This window comes from Taudactylus pleione, unplaced genomic scaffold (assembly GCF_031769625.1).
Source record: "Taudactylus pleione unplaced genomic scaffold, aTauple2 ptg000216l, whole genome shotgun sequence".
NCBI classification, from domain to species: Eukaryota; Metazoa; Chordata; class Amphibia; order Anura; family Myobatrachidae; genus Taudactylus; species Taudactylus pleione.
Window position 1 is genome coordinate 1,846,176 of NW_028284618.1, and position 19,463 is coordinate 1,865,638.

A 19,463-nucleotide genomic window follows, 5' to 3' on the forward strand; every position below is an offset into this window, starting at 1 on the left:
GCCATTTACGACACGGAGTGGCAAGGAACGGCTAAGGTCGATCCCTAGTATGTTCATGACTAGTGGTTCAGCTTCACATGACGATGGAAGCACTCCTCCCACTAAAAAAATCAAAAGAGTTAAGCTGGCAAAAGCACAGCGAAGAACTGTGCTTTCTAAGAAGATATCACAAATCCCCAAGGAGAGTCCAAGTGTGGTGGTGGTTGCGATGCCTGACCTTCCCAGCACTGGACGGGAAGAGGTGGCTCTTTCCACCATTTGCACGCCCCCTGCAAGTGCTGAAAGGAGCACCCACAGTCCACTTGCTGATATGCAAATTGAAGATGTCACTGTTGAAGTACAACAGGATGAGGATACTGGTGTAGCTGGCGCTGAGGAGGAAGTTGGCGAGGAGGATTCTGATGGTGATGTGGTTTGTTTAAATCAGGCTCCGGGGGAGACAGTTGTTGTCCGTGGGATGAAAAAGCCCATCACGGTCATGCCTGGGCAGAAGACCAAACATTCCACCTCTTTGGTCTGGCAATATTTCTATCCAAATCCGGACAACAACTGTCTTGCCATATGTACCATATGTAAAGGTGAAATAAGTAGGGGTAGGGACGTCAACCACCTAGGAACATCCTCCCTTATACGGCACCTGCAGCGCGTTCATAAAAAGTTACTGTCAAGTTCAGAAACTTTGGCTCAGACCGTAAGCAGTCCAGGGACACCTAAATCCCGTTGTCCTGTTGTATCCAAGCGCCTGCAAACCACACCGTCAACTCCCTCCTCGTCAATTTCCTCCTTAGTCAGGATCGGAAGTAGTCCTGCAGGCCATATCACTGGCATGACTGACTCTCCTATCCGGGATTCCTCCGGAGGATCCTGCATTGCTACGCCTACTGCTGCCGCTGCTGCTGTTGCTGCTGCTGCTGGGAGTCGTTCATCATCCCAGAGAGGAAGTAGGAACACCACTACTTTTACTAAACAATTGACCCTCCAACAGTCCTTAGCGAGGAGGATGAAGTACGACAGCAGTCATCCTGAAGCAAAACGTATAACTGAGGCCTTGACTGCTATGTTGGTGTTAGACGTGCGTCCGGTATCCGCCATTAGTGCAGTGGGATTTAGACAATTGATGGAGGTAGTGTGTCCCCGGTTCCAAATCCCGTCTAGATTCCACTTCACTAGGCAGGCGATACCGAGACTGTACAGAAACGTCAGAAAAAGTGTCCTCAGTGTCCTGAAAAATGCCGTTGTACACAATGTCCACTTAACCACGGACATGTGGACAAGTGGAACAGGGCAGACTAAGGACTATATGACTGTGACAGCCCACTGGGTAGATGTATCACCTTACGCAGCAACAGCAGCAGCGTCACCAGTAGCAGCATCTCAGAAACGCCAGCTCGTTACAAGGCAGGCTACGCTGTGTATCACCGGTTTCAGTAAGAGGCACACCGCCGACAACCTCTTAGAGAAACTGAGGGAAATCATCGCCCAGTGGCTTACCCCACTTAGACTCTCCTGGGGATTTGTGATATCTGACAACGCCACCAATATTGTGCGGGCATTACATCTGGGCAAATTCCAGTACGTCCCATGTTTTGCTCACACAATAAACTTGGTGGTGCAGAATTTTCTGAAAAGCGACAGGGGCGTGCAGGAGACGCTTTGGGTGGCCCGAAAAATTTCTGGCCACTTTCGCCATTCAGCGACTGCGTGCCGAAGACTGGAGCGCCAGCAAACACTCTTGAACCTGCCCCGCCATCACCTGAAGCAAGAGGTTGTGACGCGGTGGAACTCAACCCTCTATATGCTTCAGAGGATGGAGGAGCAGCAAAAGGCCATACAAGCCTATACATCCACCTATGACATAGGCAAAGGAGGGGGTATGCACCTGACTCAAGCGCAGTGGAGAATGATTTCCGTGTTGTGCAAGGTTCTTCAGCCCTTCGAACTTGCCACACGTGAAGTCAGTTCAGACACTGCCAGCTTGAGTCAGGTCATTCCCCTCATCAGGCTTTTGCAGAAGCAGCTGGAGAAAGTGAAGGAGGAGCTAAGACGGAGCGATTCCGCTCGGCATGTGGGACTTGTGGATGAAGCCCTTCATTCGCTTTGCCAGGATTCCAGGGTGGTCAATCTGTTGAAATCAGACCACTACATTTTGGCCACCGTGCTCGATCCTAGGTTTAAAGCCTATGTGGTGTCTCTCTTTCCGGCCGACACAAGCCTGCAGAGGTGCAAAGACCTGCTGGTGAACACACTGTCAGCTGAAGCGGAACGTGACACGTCAACGGCTCCTTCTTCATTTTCTCCCGCAACTGGGGCTGCCAGGAAAAAACTTAGGTATCCTAAGCAACCCGCTGGCGGTGATGCAGGGCAGGCAGGACCAAGTTTGGACATCTGGTCCGGACTGAAGGACCTGGCAACAATTTCTGACATGTCTACTGTCACTGCATATGATACTGTCACCATTGACAGAATGGTGGAGGATTACATCGGTGACAGCATCCAAGTAGGCATGTCAGACAGTCCATACCTGTACTGGCAGGAAAAAGAGGCAATTTGGAGGCCCCTGTACAAACTGGCTCTATTTTACCTGAGTTGCCCCCCCTCCAGTGTGTACTCCGAAAGAGTGTTTAGTGCAGCCGGGAACCTTGTCAGCGAAAGGCGTAGGAGGTTGCTTCCACAGAATGTGGAGAAGATGATGTTCATCAAAATGAATTATCAGCTCTTCCAGGGAGACCAGCCTCCAGAACGTACAGAGGGACCTGTGGTGGTGGATTCAAGTGGGGACGAGTTAATACTTTGTGAGGATGAGGATGTACACACTGAAGAGGGTGAGGAATCGGTGGATGAGGAGGATGAGGATGACATCTTGCCTCCGTAGAGCCAGTTTGTGCAGGGACACATTAATTGCCAGCTTGTTTTGTGGGGGCCCAAACGAACCAATCATTTCAGCCACAGTTGTGTGGCAGACCCTGGCGCTGAAATGATTGATTTGTTAAAGTGTGCATGTCCTGTTTATACAACATAAGGGTGGGTGGGAGGGCCCAAGGACAATTCCATCTTGCACCTCTTTTTTTCTTTGCATTATGTACAGTTTGGGGCCTAGTTTTTCTAACTGCCATCCTGTCTGCCACTGCAGTGTCACTCCTAGATGGGTCACGTGTTTGTGCCGCCCACTCGTGTCGCTTAGCATAGTCATCCAGCTACCTCGGTGCAACCTTTTGGACATAAAAACACTATTGTGAGGTGTGAGGTGTTCAGAATAGACTGGAAATGAGTGGAAATTAAGGTTATTGAGGTTAATAATAGCATAGGAGCAGAAAAACCTACAAATTCTGTGATTTTAGCTGTTTTTATGCTTTTTTTCAAAAAAATACAGATCCAAAACACAAAACCCAGAACCCAAAACACGGAAGGGTGGTTTTGGCAAAACCAATCCAGATCCAAAACACGAAGAAAGATCCAGATCCAAAACCAAAACACAAAACACGAAAAGTGGCCGGTGCACACCCCTAATATATATATATATATATGTGTGTATATATATATATATATATATATATATATATATCATACACACACTGTTAAATAGGGAGGGTACAGGAGCTTGAGGCACAGTTAAGTGGACTGAAGCGGGTGTGGTGTGATATGTCAACATTCATCATGTTGATAGGAGATTGTCAACATGGTCATAGTGTTGAAGTTATTCATGTCAGTGACAGAATGTCGACATATCATCCCTGTTGGCCCAGTGCTGTCTAACCTGCTCCTGACGGCTGCAGTGACTCTAGTGCGGCTTCTGGGTCCCAGCGGTCATGACCTCTGCTGCTCTAGCCTTCCTGTGCGAATTCCCCCCTAACCCTAATGCCTACCCCTACCTTATAGGTCTTTACCTTAACCTCCTCCCCCCCGCAGTCTAAAGGCGTGTATCCTCTAGACGATATGCTCCATGAGCATATCGTCTAGTGTTTCCCCAACAGTGATGTGCTCAATGTCATTAATGACATTGAGCACCCACACTGAACGATATATTGTTCAGTGACGTCACCCTCTCTCAACCCCGTACTTGCAGAACCTGACGATATCGTCAGGTTGCCCTGTAAGTACGGGCAATGATAGATGTCGTCAGCGAACATGGGGTGCCTAACCACCCCATGTAGCCTAATCCTAACCTCCTCCATCCGTAGCCTAACCCTAACCTTCCCCTAGTGCCTAACCCCTGATGTCGACATTTTCATGTTAACATAATGAATGTTGACATTATGACTGTCAACATATCTCACCACACCTGCTTCGGCCCCCTTAAGTGTGCCTCAAATTCCTGTACCCTCCCAATTTACGTGTATATGTGTGGGTATGGGTATGTGTAAATCTGTTTAAGTTTTCAACGCTTCAGAACTTGTATTTATTCTTACATCAGGATTACTGAGAGGACGAATACAAGTTCTGAATTGTTGATAACTTAAATGGATTTTTAGTGTGTTTTATACAATTCGTCCAGAGTGCCTGCCGCCCATTCGACTGCTACATGGTTCCCTCCCTTCACAGGCAGAGGTAATTAGGAGTGCACCAGACGCCATAGCACTATACTTTGCACAGGAGTGCCGGCCTACACATACACATCGGCGTACCAGGACCGGCTCCGGAGCGCCCTGTGACGGCCCTGTGCCTCTTAAGTGCATGACGTCATGCTGTTGCGCAAAAGTACTGAGGCCGCCGGCACCTGGAAATGCAGCACTGCATTGAGCGTCCTAAGAGAACGCTGCACAGGCTACACCCTTATGTAAACCCCAACCACACTGCACTGGGCATGACCCCACATTACCAGTCACACTGCTACGGCACTTGCCACACCCCTTGCAGCGGCACACAATAGGCCCATCATAAATTTCAGCTCCAGGCCCATGTGTACATTAATCTGGCACTGAGGATGGCAGCCTACTCCTCCCGGGGTCCGCGGGACAGCTGGCAAATTCTGGAGTCTCCAGCACCTTTCCGGGAGAGTAGACAAGTACCGTGTTTCCCCGATAATAAGACCTACCCCGAAAATAAGCCCTACCCTTACTTTTGGAAAACGGTCCAAAATAAGCCCTACTCCGAAAATAAGACCTAACAAAAAACCTATTTTGTCCGGTCCCTGCCTGCGCTACACTAAAATGCCCCCAGCTCCACCCCCCGCATGAAATGGACGCCGCTGTTAAATATTTAACAGTGGCATCCAATCACAGCTGCAGCGTCTCACTCTCTCACAGTGAGCGCGCGGCAGCTGGCGTGCGTGGCAGCGTCATTTACAGCAGCGCCGTGGAGGAGAGGAGAGAAAAAGAGGAAAAAAAAAATAAAAGTAAGTAAAGAATTGTATTGAATTATTGAAATTGCTGTCAATGTTAATTTAAATAAGCCCTACCCCGAAAATAAGCCCTATGGAGTTTTTTTGACCAAAAAAAAAAAAATAAGACAGTGTCTTGTTATTGGGGAAACACGGTATGTGGTAAATGAAAACAAGACACATCTGTTTTTCATGTATTCATTTACATTCTAAGCATCTTTTAGTTTTAACCCTGTATATCGCACCTGTAACATATAGGTACCCAAATGGTCACTGAAAGATAAAACTGCTATAGTTTAATAGACTTGCTCTCATTCAGTCAGTGCTGTTTGCTTATATAGACTTACTGCATATATAGAGGTTCTCATCAGAATTATCCGAACAGTCATTCACAAAGTCGCACATGTTATCCTTTGGAATACAGTACTTATTGGTGCACATGAACTCCTCCGAAGTGCAGTCTTTGTCTAGGATCACCATTGGAGAACAGTCTTCAAAAGATATATCATCCACAGTCACATCTCCTACATAGCTGACACCGCGCTTGGCTTGCAGGACAATCTACAAGAGAAAAAGTCATTTGCGGTAACGGTGGCCTGGGAAATATAGCTGCAGTTGTTATGACCTCCACTATAGAAGATTTCCAAAGGGATAAAGCAAGAGGGTGGAGCCTGACTACTGAGTACATACAGACAGACAGATGGACCATGTTGGGTGAGCCCAATATCAGCTTTTTAGCTGTGGTGAAACCACTGCATAGTAACTTTAAGCAATAGAGGAGCCAGAGAAATAAGGCACTAGGGGGAGGGTTCGGGTTAGGCACTAGAGGGGGAGGGTTAGGTTTAGGGTGCAGTGAGGGGGAGGTTAGGTTTAGCCACTAGGGGGGAGGGTTCAGGCACCGGGGAGAGAGGGTTAGGGTAGGGAGAGGGGGAGAGTTAGGTTTAGGGTGCGGTGAGAGGGGAGGTTAGGTTTAGCCACTGGGGGGAGGTTCAGGCACCGGGGAGGGAGGGTTAGGGTAGGGAGAGGGGGAGAGTTAGAATACCTACAGACAGGTGTCTGTATCCTAACCCTGTCGATATGTTGGGAGTCAGGATTTTGACCCCCGGGGTCTGGAGAACCAGCATCCTGTACCCATCCCATACCTTTGTGAATATGATCATTGGGCATAAGTGTAAATTTAGAAGGAGCAATCCTGAGTATAGGGACACTTACCTGTTATTTTTTTGTTTTTTTTTAAATTCCCTGTGAATTTATATTATGGCAATATTAAGCAATTAATATATAAAAAATATCTTTGCTATTAGATGTGTTTTTCTTATGCTGGTGCTACTTAGTCTGCTTACAGAGTTCCCCATTCAGTAGAGATCATACTGTTTTCCTTCTCTTCCACATAATCACTTTATATGAGAGGTTTAGGGGTATATTTATCAAGTTCGATTTTGCATTCGATTTTATATTCGATTTAGCTGACCTGAAATCAAATCGAATGTAGAAATCCCTGTCAAAATCTCCACATTTACTAAAATTCGATTTTGGAAGCCTTTTCTAACTCAAATTTGATTTTTAGTGATTTCTTGTTCGATTTTGCATGCCCATGTCCAAATGGCACACAAAATTGAACACAAAATCGACCGTCAAATCACCAAAATAATAGACCTCCTTCACGCTGGAATTTTTAGCATGAGCAGGTATGAATTACACAGATGCATGCACAGATCAGTGAGATCCGTGCATGTTTCTGTGTGGAAAAATGTTGTAATTAAAATAAATAAATAAATAAAATGGACATGGGCCCCCCCCACTTCCCTAAAAGCACAACTTGCACAAGGCTTTTCTGAGCCAGTCCTGGTTGTGAAAATCTGGGGGACAAAGACGTAGGGGTCCCCCCAATTTTGGCTCAACCATCACTGAGCTCAGCTAGCCAGTCCTGGTATTGGAAATACGGGGGACAAAAGACGTAGGGTTAACCCGTATTTTCCAAAACCGGCACCGGACTCTTTCTAGCGGGGGTGTAATGCCATAGCCAGGGTACCCTTTCACCGGGTCCCCCGGCCAAAGCAATATACCTGACTACACATCATATTTAAATGCATTAAGCTGTAAAAGAGGATGAGTCTTTTACCGTGGATGCTTACACAAATATTTTTAATAGATGGATAATTTTTTTAAGGTCATATGTACAGTAAGTCAAAAGTTATTCCAAACTGATGTATCATCATGCTGTTTCAGATACTTATTTTTGATACTATTTGTTAGGATATATTAGTAAGATGTAATTATTAGAGTAAGATACTGTATGTAAGTTGGGATAATGATCGCAGCATCTATGCTAATCCTAATTGTCCATCTAACACACTCAGCGAAGGATATAAAATAAAATATAGGGATAGAGATTTGATTTTCAGAGTAATCTTTATTGTAATTTTATATAATGAATGCAGAGCCAACAACAAAATACTGCAGCTAAAAATATCTCTTCTTGAAGAATATCCTTTTTTTTATTGTATTGCCGCAGATTGCTTCATTACCGAGGCAAGTGCTATTCTCATATTAACAGATCTACTCTATGCTGAACAAGGTAACCAAACAGAAATGCATATCGCTGTAATTATTTGGCTGTGAGACACATTGCTGAGCATATGGTAAGTCCAATTAACTGCCACACCACTGACATTGTTTATGATACTGTATTTCATCTTTACTTCGGAAAATTAGACATTCTGTTAAACTCCGTGGGGAATATTATGAGGGTAACAGAATGGGAAATGTATAATTAAGCTCTGGTTGCAATTATTGTTTCCAGGCTTTTACTTTTCTCAGCTCTTTGCGCCCAAAACACAGGAGACCTCATTTACGAGAGGCTTATTCTCCATTCTCCGGTGATGCCTCGGTAAACTTGTGCTCCCAGGTTTGTGTGTGTTTGGGGGGGTGGGGGCCAATCTCCCAAGTTGTACTATTATAAAAAATATCCGATTGAAATCTAACACCTTTTATTAAGTAAAACTTATTTTACTATAATTTTGAGTGGTTATATCTAAGGGCTCTAGTCATCAATCTTTTTTTTTTACTAAAATATTATGAAAACGGATGTTTTGTTTTCACAGCATTTTTACATTGTTTTAGTTTCATTGAAATATATTAAAGGGGTTTTGGAGCAGTTTTTACTCCAAGCCTTTTAATTCATATTTGTTTAATAAGCAGAACGCATTGCCCATACCTGTAATGGGAAGTGTGATCTGCTTGAAATATACTAAGGGGGAATTGTGAAAAGATACCGAATGGGAGCCCTGCTATAACATCGCCATCAGGAGATGGCGTTAAGCATTGTCCCCCCCCACACCCCGGTCCCCCGACTCTTGCTCCACTCTGATAGGCAGAGTAGAGCCAGGAGCCGGGCCCCTGAAAAATTACCACAAGCTTATGACTGTAAAAAAAATAGTAAAAAAGATAATCAAACACCTACCTGCAGCTGGGGTCCGCTGATCAGTGAGCTCTTTCCTCCGGTCAGCTGGTTGCCAGGGCTCCTGCACTGTGACCTCGGGGTCATTCAGACCCGCTCGCGAGCAAAGGACGCTCGCAAGCGGGTCGATGTTGTGCGAATGCAAATGTAAGGAACATTCGTGTCCAACGTATAGTTACCAGCTACCATCACCAGGTAGAGGGATGGTCCTATTAACATACAATCCTGTATGCTGCACTCGGAGCCCTCAAAAATCCACGGTGTTTGTTGTAATCCAGGTGCTGTGCACTTGATATGGACTGAGCAAATAGAATTCAATATATCCGTAAACCGGTCCAGGTTGGTTGTAGTCTCAACTTGGAGAATAACCCTGTGGGGTGGAGGCTGAGCACCTAAAGCGTTTCGCTGTGTAGGGGGTGAAGCTTTTTCAAAGGTCTAGGCACTAACGGGGAGGGTTAGGGTGCAGGGTGGGGAGGGTTAGGTTTAGGCACCAAGAAGGGCGGGTTAGGGTTAGGGGGAAAAGGGGGGAGGGTTAGTATACTTACCCGGCCCCTGCTGGCATACCAACCACCGGGATGCCGCTGTTTAAATTCCAGCATCAAAATCTGCATGCCAATCTGGATGCCAGCTTAGACCGATAGGTGGCTAAATCTTGACGCCAGCCTACATACTGACACCGGAATCCCGACAGATGGCATTCCACTCAAAGGTAAGCTGGGGCATCTTAGCCGTAAGCCACGGTGGAGGGGGGTTAGGTTTAGCACCAGGGGGGGTTAGGGTTAGACTTTGGAGAAGGGGGGGTTAGGTTTAGGCACCATTGAAGGGGGGTAAGGGTTAGGCACCACTGGGGACAGGGTTAGGGTTAGGCACTAAGGAGGGATGGTAAGGTTTAGGCACCATGGGGAGGTAGGTTTAGGCACTAACGGGGAGGGTTAGGGTGCAGGGTGGGGAGGGCTTGGTTTAGGCACCAAGAAAGGAGGGTTAGGGGGAAAAGGTGGGAGGGTTAGTATACTTACCCGACCCCTGTCGGGATACCAAGCATTGGGAAGCCGCTGTTGGCATTTTGACAGAAGGCATCCTGACTGCTGGTATTTCATAGCCAACCCAACTAAACCATAGGATTAGTGACACCAAAACCAACTGCTGTTTTCCTGTTTCCTGTTCACATTGCTCCAGGGAAAATAACATTGCTCCCCCACAGAAAAAAGCACATTGCTCCCCACACAGAATTAAAGCACATTGCTCCCGCACAGAGGAAATAACATTGGGCCTGATTCAGAGCCAGACGCTATTTGCGCTCGCTCGTTCAGAAAATGGGGCCGAATATTTAAATACAGCAATCGCTCTTTGCGGTCTGTTGACGCATCTATGTCTGAACGAGCGAACGAAACATGCGCTCGCTATTTTTTAAAAAACGCCCCCTGACCGCTCGCATCCTACGTCATCTCCGCTATTTATTTGATTAATCGAGTACATCGAAAGGCGTCTGAACTGCTCGCAGTGCTTGTGGTTGGATTTTCCTACCGCAATCATGCGAACAGTTCAGGCTAAGAAACAACCAAGTGACGTGGTCGATGACGCTGCTTTGTTAATTATGCACACCCTTAAAACACCCGTTTTGAGCGTTTGGCACGCCTGCGTTCGGATCACCACTCCCCGTTTTCAAGCACCTTCCCCTGTCATCACCCACAAATGCCTCATTCTGTCACTCAAAATAGCAGGCATTCGCTATTTTGCGAGCACACAATTTCCGACCGCAATGACTGGTTCGCGCATGCGTATTACAACCCATACGCATGCGCAGTTGTGCGAACATCGCTCGGAGCAAACGAGCGGCCGCTTACGAGTGGCTCTGAATCAGGCCCATAGCTCCTCCACAGAATACAAGCACATTGCTCCCCCACTGAATAAAAGCACATAGCTCCCCTACAGAATAAAAGCACATTGCTCCCCCACAGATGAAATAACATAGCTCCTCCACAGAATAAAAGCACATTGCTCCTCCACAGAATAAAAGCACATAGCTCCCCCACAGAATAAAAGCACATTGCTCCCCCACAGAGGAAATAACATAGCTCCTCCACAGAATAAAAGCACATTGCTCCCCCACAGAATAAAAGCACATAGCTCCCCCATGGAATAAATGCACATAGCTCCCCCACAGAATAAAAGCACATAGCTCCCCCACAGAATAAAAGCACATTGCTCCCCCACAGAAAAAAGCACATTGCTCCCGCACAGAGAAACACATTGCTCCCCCACAGAGAAGCACATTGCTCCCCCACAGAGGAAACAACATAGCTCCTCCACAGAATAAAAGCACATTGCTCCCCCACAGAAAAAAGCACATTGCTCACCCACAGAGGAAATAACATAGCTCCTCCATAGAATAAAAGCACATTGCTCCCCCACAGAATAAAAGCACATTGCAGTGACGTAGGGTTCGGACGCCACAACATGGCGGATCCCGCCAACTATGCCAGCTAGAGCCGTCCACCTCCCCTGCGTGACGTAGCCAAACAGAATAGAGCGCGCTGTACGCAGCCCGGCCAGCAAGGAAGGCACCAGGGTCAGATTAAGGTGTGTGAGAGGCCCTACCAATAATATTTTTAATTAATAAGATATACTGGGGGGGCGTGGCTTGGTAGCCCAAGATGGTGGACGCTTATTTCTGAGCTCCACAGTAAGTCCCAGGAGAGCAGCTAATACCCACTGCCATCTCATCGGGATCCCAGCTGCCTCACTGAAGTACCCGGCTATTATCCTGACCATGTCGGGGGAACCTCCGCCATGTGTCTGACCTGGACAGCTGGACTCTGAGGCCTTTCCCGCAAGTGATATCCTCTGCCTGCCCGACTCTCAACCCGCCGCGGTGCTGCCGACAGGACCTTCCACGGCTGGTCCACATACCTGGAGGGGTGAAGCGGCCGGCCTTCCTGCCTGCGACATGATCTGGAGGAGACTGGGAGCCGCGGGAGTGCCTTCCTCCACCTTTAGCAGCGCCGCACATGACTGGCGGCTGGCTGTGGGACATCAGATAGGAGACAGCGGCTGCTGTGCTGTCTGGAGTCCGGGCCTCTGCTGTCGGACAGGTGGCCCTACATCGCTTGCACAGGTCCCCCACTGCATATAACAGGAATCATCAGCTCAGCTGAGCTCAGCACCCGGTCATCTCAGAGGACACACACAGGAGATTTTTATCTCCTGCAAACAGGTACTTTCCCACAATATCTCCAAGTCAATCAGGGGCAGCTTTTCATCTAATTCATATGCCTTTGTAGGAATTGGATTTCCTTTACAGTCTTACAGTACAAGGGCAGTTACAAAAATAATCTGATGGTATACCTACAGTGGCTACCTTGACCAAACATAAAGTGCTCTGCAGGGTGATGTCTCATTTATCAGCAGTCTACAAGCCCTCCATATTGTTACTATTACTACTATCTTCCCGGAGCTAGCTATCTGGAAAATGTTCCTGCGTTAAACACACCGATAACCTCCATCGTTCTTGTTATGATATGATATGACATTTTATTGAAATACAAATTGCACCGCAATCTGCATTGATTCTGATATATGTATTGCTTATTATCACTAGCTCTCACTATTCCATCGGATTACTGCCTGTATCATTATGGGTCTTAAATGTCAGAAACCTACCCCAGCAGTCCCACCAATAAGCTTCTTTAAGCCGTCACCACCGTCTCAATCACATAAAACACATCCAGCACAAGATAGGAGTTCTAAACAACTGTCTGCTCTCAGTGCACCTTTTGACTTTTCTCCCCCTTTGCCGACACAACAGTGCAATATGGCAGATGATGCCCCCGTTACAATGGGATCCATGAAGCTGCTATTAGCATCTTTTAAAGCAGATATTTCTGCTGACTTTACAACTGCTCTACAAACGTGCCAAAGATCGGTTGATGATTGGGAACCCGCGCTGATCACCTCGAAAATAAATTAGAGGAAGTGGTTAAATCCCACAACGAATTGATCAACCAACACGAGGAACTCCAGGCATAAGTAATCTCACTCAAGAGCAAAGTGGTGGACCTCGAAGACTGGTCCAGACGCAATAATATTAATATCCGCGGTATTCCGGAATAAGTCTCCAATGCAGACCTGAAGCAGTATGCAACAGATTTATTTATGAAGCTACTTCCGACCACCTCAATTACCGATTTCCTCCTGGATCGCATACACCGTCTACCCAAGGGGCGTACCGCTCCACCTGGAGCCTCTAGAGACACCTTAATGCGTCTCCATTATTTCCATATTAAAGAATCTATACTACGTGCAGCTAGGCCATCAGATTTCTCTACTCCGATTCTAGGTGACCTCCAAATATTCGGGGACATTTCTGCGGCTACTTTGGCCCTCCGATGATCCTTCCTACCGGTCACCAGAGCCCTTCAAAAAGCGGATATTCCTTATCGTTGGGGATTTCCCACCAAGTTGCTAATAAGACGAAATGCTCCATTAACGTTTTTTCTACCCCCGAAGATGGCATACAGCAGTTAGTATCCTGGAATATACAGGACATATCATTGAGGTTACCAGGCAGTCCGCGGATCGAAAGGGAATGGTCGCAAGCGGCCTCATCGACATGATATCCTTTCATATTCGCCTCTGTTCACCTTTACTACAATTATGTTGTCCTAAATTTATGTTATACTTTCAGGGGGAGGGGTTTCTATGTAACTTAATGTATTCACATGAGCGAGAATGCTCTATAGTTGGTTGCGATCATTGTTAGGGATACTAACCTCATACGTATTGTCTCCAATGCTTTCAACCACTGTAATCAGAATTTAACTGTTTTTTCCCCCGCAACAACTGTGGAAATGTTAATTATAATATGCCCTAAACTTGATCCTATGGGGTTTAAAATTGTTTTTGGTTCTTCTCTACCACAGAGGATAGTTAATTGTATTATGGTTTCTCTTACTGGTTTAATGTGTTATCTAGTATACCACCATTTTCAGAGTAGATCCTTTTTTGGTCATATGGAGACCCACATTCCATATCCCCCTATTAATATTAATATTAATCTGCAGATTGATAACAGTTTTTTAGTTTTCCTGGGACCAGCAAAATATAGGGACAACATCTGTTTATTTTTTTTTGCATTGTAGTTTGTACTACTTCTTTATCTATGTATGGCTGACTTTGAATGATGGAGGTCCATATCCTCTGCCACATACCCCCCAATGTGCCGCCACTGGTGGCGGTCTTTTGTAGTTTATTTTTGGTACTATTTTTCCTGTTTTTATGTATGTATTAACTATCCATTATGTTGAATAATCTCCTTTTTTTTCTTTTTTTTTCCTGGTACACAGATAGATATATATGTTCTTGCATTATGTTTATATGTGCAATGGTCCTCAGCATGTCATTGCTCTTGCCCAATGGTTAAGATTCTCTCACTGAATACTAAGGGTCTCAATTCCCCTAATAAAAGGAGATCGTCCCACAAATATTTTGCCAAAGCTAAGGCTCACATCATTGCACTACAGGAGACCCATTTCCTCCTCTCTTCCCCTCCCCAGTTTTCTGATTCCAAATTTCCTAAATGCTACATGTCTAATGGACCCTCTAAGAAAGCAGAGGTCACAATACTTTTCTCTAATTCTTGTAACTTTGTAATGCAAGAACAAATAGCAGACAAGGAAGGCAGATATTTAATACTCATAGGTCTTTCAGATAATAAACAAGTGACAATTGTCTCAATATATGCCCCAAATACCAAACAACCCGCTTTTATTAGGAAATTCTGTGCATCTCTCCAATCTTGTAGTAAAGGGTCAATTCTGATTCTGGGAGATTTTAATATGGTTCTCGGTCCCTCTCTTGATAAATCATCTGTTAAAATTACAGCCCACTCCCGACCCACTGAAGACAATTCCCACCTATTCAAGCGTGTTTTATGTGAATACGATTTGTAGGATGTATGAAGGGCCAAACACCCTGGTGAAAAAGATTACACCTTCTATTCCCACATCCATAAATCTTATTTGCATATTGACTTGGCCCTTTCGGACAAATGGACACTTCAATTTATCACTCGAACCTCTATATTGCCAGTCACCTGGTCCGATCATGCAGCGTTATCCCTATGTTGGGATATTACCCATTCCAGAACCCCTCCTGGTCCCTGGCGGTTAGGTGAACATCTTCTCCTAAATTTAAAAGCTGAACATACTATAGCTAACTCCCTTTCATTAGTTTTGGAGACTAATGAACCAGAAGATACATCCCTATTTGCATTCTGGTGTGCTTTAAAAGCAGTGGTAAGGGGATCGGCCATTCAAGCCGCAGCACGTATGCGTAAGATGGCAGTGTCACTTCAGGCTGATATAGAATCTCGACTCTTTGATCTAGAATTTAAACATAAGATGGACCCGTCCAATGATAAAATTTATTGTGAACTCCTCAAAGTCCGAGAGGAATGGAATGCATTGGCACTGAAAGAGGTTCACAAGTCCCTATTCAAATTAAAACAAACATTTTATGTTCAGGGGGACAGGGCAGGATGTATGCTTGCAAGGAAATTAAGAGACAAACAAGCGAGGAACCGCATTAGATTGATATTTACTTTAGGAGGCAAGATAATATCACATCCTTTCTCTATAGCTGATGCCTTTGCTGAGTACTATACCACCCTGTACAAGTTACATGCAGATTCTGAGGTCTACCAACCAACGAAGGTTGATATACTGTAGCAAACGTTTTGGAAAAACTTAACCTACCTTCGCTAGATCCCGACTCGCTTCGCTTACTTGAGCAACAGTGGTCCAGTGAGAAAATTGATTCTGTTATTAAAACCCTTCCAATGGAGAAGGCCCCTGGTCCAGATGGATACACCAATTCATTTTACAAAAAAATCACAAATACCTTATCCCCACTCCTAGTTCAGCTGTTTAATGAGGCTTCCAGGCTGGGATCTTTCCCAAAAGGAATGCTTGAGGCGAGGATCGTAGCATTTCCTAAACCTGGGAAAAAATCAGACCTTACTACCAAATTATCGCACAATTGCACTCCTTAATATAGATGTCAAAATTTAAGCTAAATTAATTGCAAATCGGATCAATCCTTTACTTCCTACACTTATCCATCGGGACCAGGTTGGATTTGTTCAAGGACACCAGTCTTCTGACAATACGAGACGAGTGAATGATATAGTGGATGCCTTCTCCAAAATAGACCAGCCCCTTTTGTTGTTAGCATTAGACGCCGAGAAGGCATTTGATAGGTTGCACTGGGGGTACCTTCATGCTGTCCTTTGCAAATTTGGTTTCAAGGGCTTAGCACTTTCATCAATAGCAGCATTATATTCCAACGCTTCAGCTGGAATTTTTGTTAACGGTATTTTATCATCAGTATTTCCAATTACTAATGGTACGCGGCAGGGATGCCCTTTATCCCCACTAATGTTCGCATTAGCGATTGAACCTCTAGTGGAAACCATACAATCTCACCAATTTATTCAAGGACCAGTTTTATTCATTCAGACATATAAAGTCAGTATGTTTGCGGATGATGTCCTTCTGACCCTCATGAACCCTACTACCTTCCTACCTTACTTACATTCAATACTAGAAACCTACTCTAGAGTATCTTATAAATTAAACGTATCCAAAACCAGAGCTTTGCCTATTAATTTCTCTTCGACAATGATACAATCCCTAAAATCAGAATCATTCATATTCCTGGCAAGAGAATAGTATCAACTATCTTGGTATTCATTTAACTCCCACTACTAATAATTTAATATCGGCTAATTATTTACCTCTGTTGCGAAGTGTAACATCATTAACAACTGATTGGATGATGCAAAATATACCCTGGTTGGGTCGCATATCGGCCATAAAAATGGTGATTCTACCGAAAATTCTATATTTATTTCGGACAATTCCTATATTAGTACCCAAAACAACTCTTAATAGGGTCCACGCAGTATTTATTAAGTATATATGGAAGGGCAAGAAACCTAGATTAGCTAGGAAGACTTTGTCTTATCCAAAATCGGAGGGGGGATTAGCTTACCCAGATTTATGATGTTATCAACTAGCTACAATGATCTCCCAACTTAATACTTAGTTTACTCAGGATAATCCAAAATCGTGGGCTCTCTTGGAACGTAATATGGTTTTCCCATTCCCTCTTACAGACTGTTTATGGCTTCCTTCATCAGAATCCGTGAGGGCTTTGGGAAGGTCAGTGTCAGTTTCCAACTCCCGTAAAGCATGGCTTGAATTAGCCACAATAACATCGGACAGTGGCCCTGATTCAGAGCCGGATGCTCTGATAGAGTGCTCGCTCTGAATCAGGGCCGGGCTATTTTTTTTTTAGAACGGCCTCCTGGCCACTCGCATAGCTGTGGGTGACCACCCACAGCTATAGCGAGCAGCCAGGAAGGTGGTCACGATGGTCAAGACCATCGCGACCATCGGGCTTGCGATGAGACCCTTGTGGTAGGGTCTCATTGCCGCAAGCCCCAGAGAGATTTCGGCTCTAACAGAGCCGAAATCTCTCCCACTGACATCACTCGTGATGTCAGTAGGGCCGGCCCCAAACGCAGGCGTTGACATGGGAATGCCTCAGTTTGGGTAGCCACTCCTCCGGCCCGCCCACCAAAGGGGGCGTGCTGTCACTCAACATCGACAGCACACCCCCTTTGGTACGAGAGCCGGAGCAATGGCTATCCGCTATCTGGGTCTTGCGCATGCGCACGACGGAGCCGGCTCCATCGTGCGCATGCGCTCTGGGCCACCATCGACCCAGTTGCGAGCGCTTGTGACCGGGTCTGAATCAAGCCCAGTGTCCTTCCCTCTGCTAACTTTTCCCTTGAGGGATTAGCTACGGTACCTTGATTCCGAATCTATCTTTTGACACTTGAAAGGCCCGAGGAATCTTAACCTTAGATGACGTAACTGCTCCTGATTCTCTGTTATCATATACCCAGCTTCAATCATTATTTTCTCTCCCTTCCAGAGACTTTTTCAAGTACCTACAATTGAGACATTGGCTTGGTAGTATTACTCCCTCTCCATATATAGGGCCTCATTCAGAGGCGGTCGGAGGATGCAAGCGGTCGCTCAGAAACTGGGCGGCCACTTGCATCCTGACCGCCCGCCTCTGTTGCGGTCGTTCGGGTGATGGTCGCGATGGTCAGAGACCATAGGAACGCCTCCGTCTGGGCAGGCACTCCCACCAAAGGGGTCATGTTGTCACTCACCATCGACAGCACGCCCCCTTTGTAGTGAGACCCATAGCGGCGGCTTGCCCGTTGCTATACGGGTCTCGCGCATGCGCACGACGGTGTGCACTGTGGCTGCACGTGCATCAACAAAGGAGCAGCGCCAAGCGTGCACCTGTGTCCCATAAGTAATGGGACGGCTGGCTTGTCTGTCAAAGGGTGCTGTAACCCCCAAAGTGCACTCCAAACAAAAAATTATTTTCTGTGTTTGTGAATTGTGTGCACTGTGGCCGCACGTGCATCAACAAAGTAGCGCCAAGCGTGCGCCTGTGACATAAGTAAAGGGCCGGCTGGCTCGTCTGTTAAAGGGTGGTGTAACCCCCAAAGTGCACTCCAAACAAAATAAAAAATTATTTTATGTGTTTGTGAATTGTGTGCACTGTGGCTGCACGTAATCAACAAAGGAGCAGCACCAAGCGTGCGCCTGTGTCCCATAAGTAAAGGGCAGGCTGGCTCATCTCTTAAAGGGTGGTGTAAGCCCCCAAAGTGCACTCCAACAAAAAAAAACATTTTCTTCTGTGTTTGTGAATTGTGTGTACTGTATGTGCATCCTCAAAGCAGCAGTGCCAAGCGTGCGTCTGTCTGTTAAAGGGTGGTGTAACCCTCAATGTGCGCTCCACAAAAAATAAAAAATTCTTTTTTTTTCTGTCTTTGTGAATTGTGTGCACTGTAGCTGCATGTGCATCAACAAAGGAGCAGCGCCAAGCATGCGCCTGTGTCCCATAAGTAAAGAGTAAGCTGGCTCATTTCTTAAAGGGTGGTGTAACCCACAAAGTGCACTAGTCTCCAACAAAAATAAAAAAATATTTTCTGTGTTGGTGTGCGCCTTAGCCGCACGTATATATCAATATAACCTAAATGGAGAACCAAACTTTCTCCGATAAAAATAAAATAGGGAAAGATCAAGAACCACTTCCTCCTAGTGCTGAAGCTGCTGCCACTAGTCATGACATAGGGCCTGATTCAGACCCACTCGCGAGCGGCTGTCCGCTCGCAAGTGGGTCGATGTTATGGACTGAGCATGCGCACGACGGAGGGAGCTCCGTCATGCGCATGCGCCAGACTCGACGAGCGAAGGAAAGTCCTTCGCTCGTTGTGTCCGATCAAAGGGGGCGTGCTGTCAATGTTGATTGACAGCACGCACCCTTTGGTGGGCGTGCCGGGGGCGTGCCTCCCTGACGGGGGCGTTCCCACGGGAACGCCTCCCATCAGAAGCCGGCCCACTGACATCACTAGTGATGTCAGTGGGAGTGATTTTGTCTCTGATAGAGCCAAAATCACTCCGGAGCTTGCGGTTGAAAACCTCTACCGCAGGCTCCGGCTCGCAAATTCGATGGTCGCGATGGTCTCGACCATCGCGACCATCACAATGCACGCTCGTATAGCCTGTGGGTGGTGACCCACAGCTATACGAGCGTCCAGGA

General features: G+C 46.1%; 1 protein-coding gene across 1 annotated transcript in view; it reads right to left on the reverse strand.

Moving 5' to 3' along the window:
* The window catches only part of MALRD1 (MAM and LDL receptor class A domain containing 1), a 612,799-nt gene that overhangs the window by 310,807 nt on the left and 282,529 nt on the right, over positions 1-19,463 (reverse strand). The window contains exon 23 of the mRNA XM_088478591.1: positions 5,665-5,878. Coding sequence (XP_088334717.1) covers positions 5,665-5,878 — 214 coding nt within the window. The remainder of the gene's footprint in view (positions 1-5,664; positions 5,879-19,463) is intronic.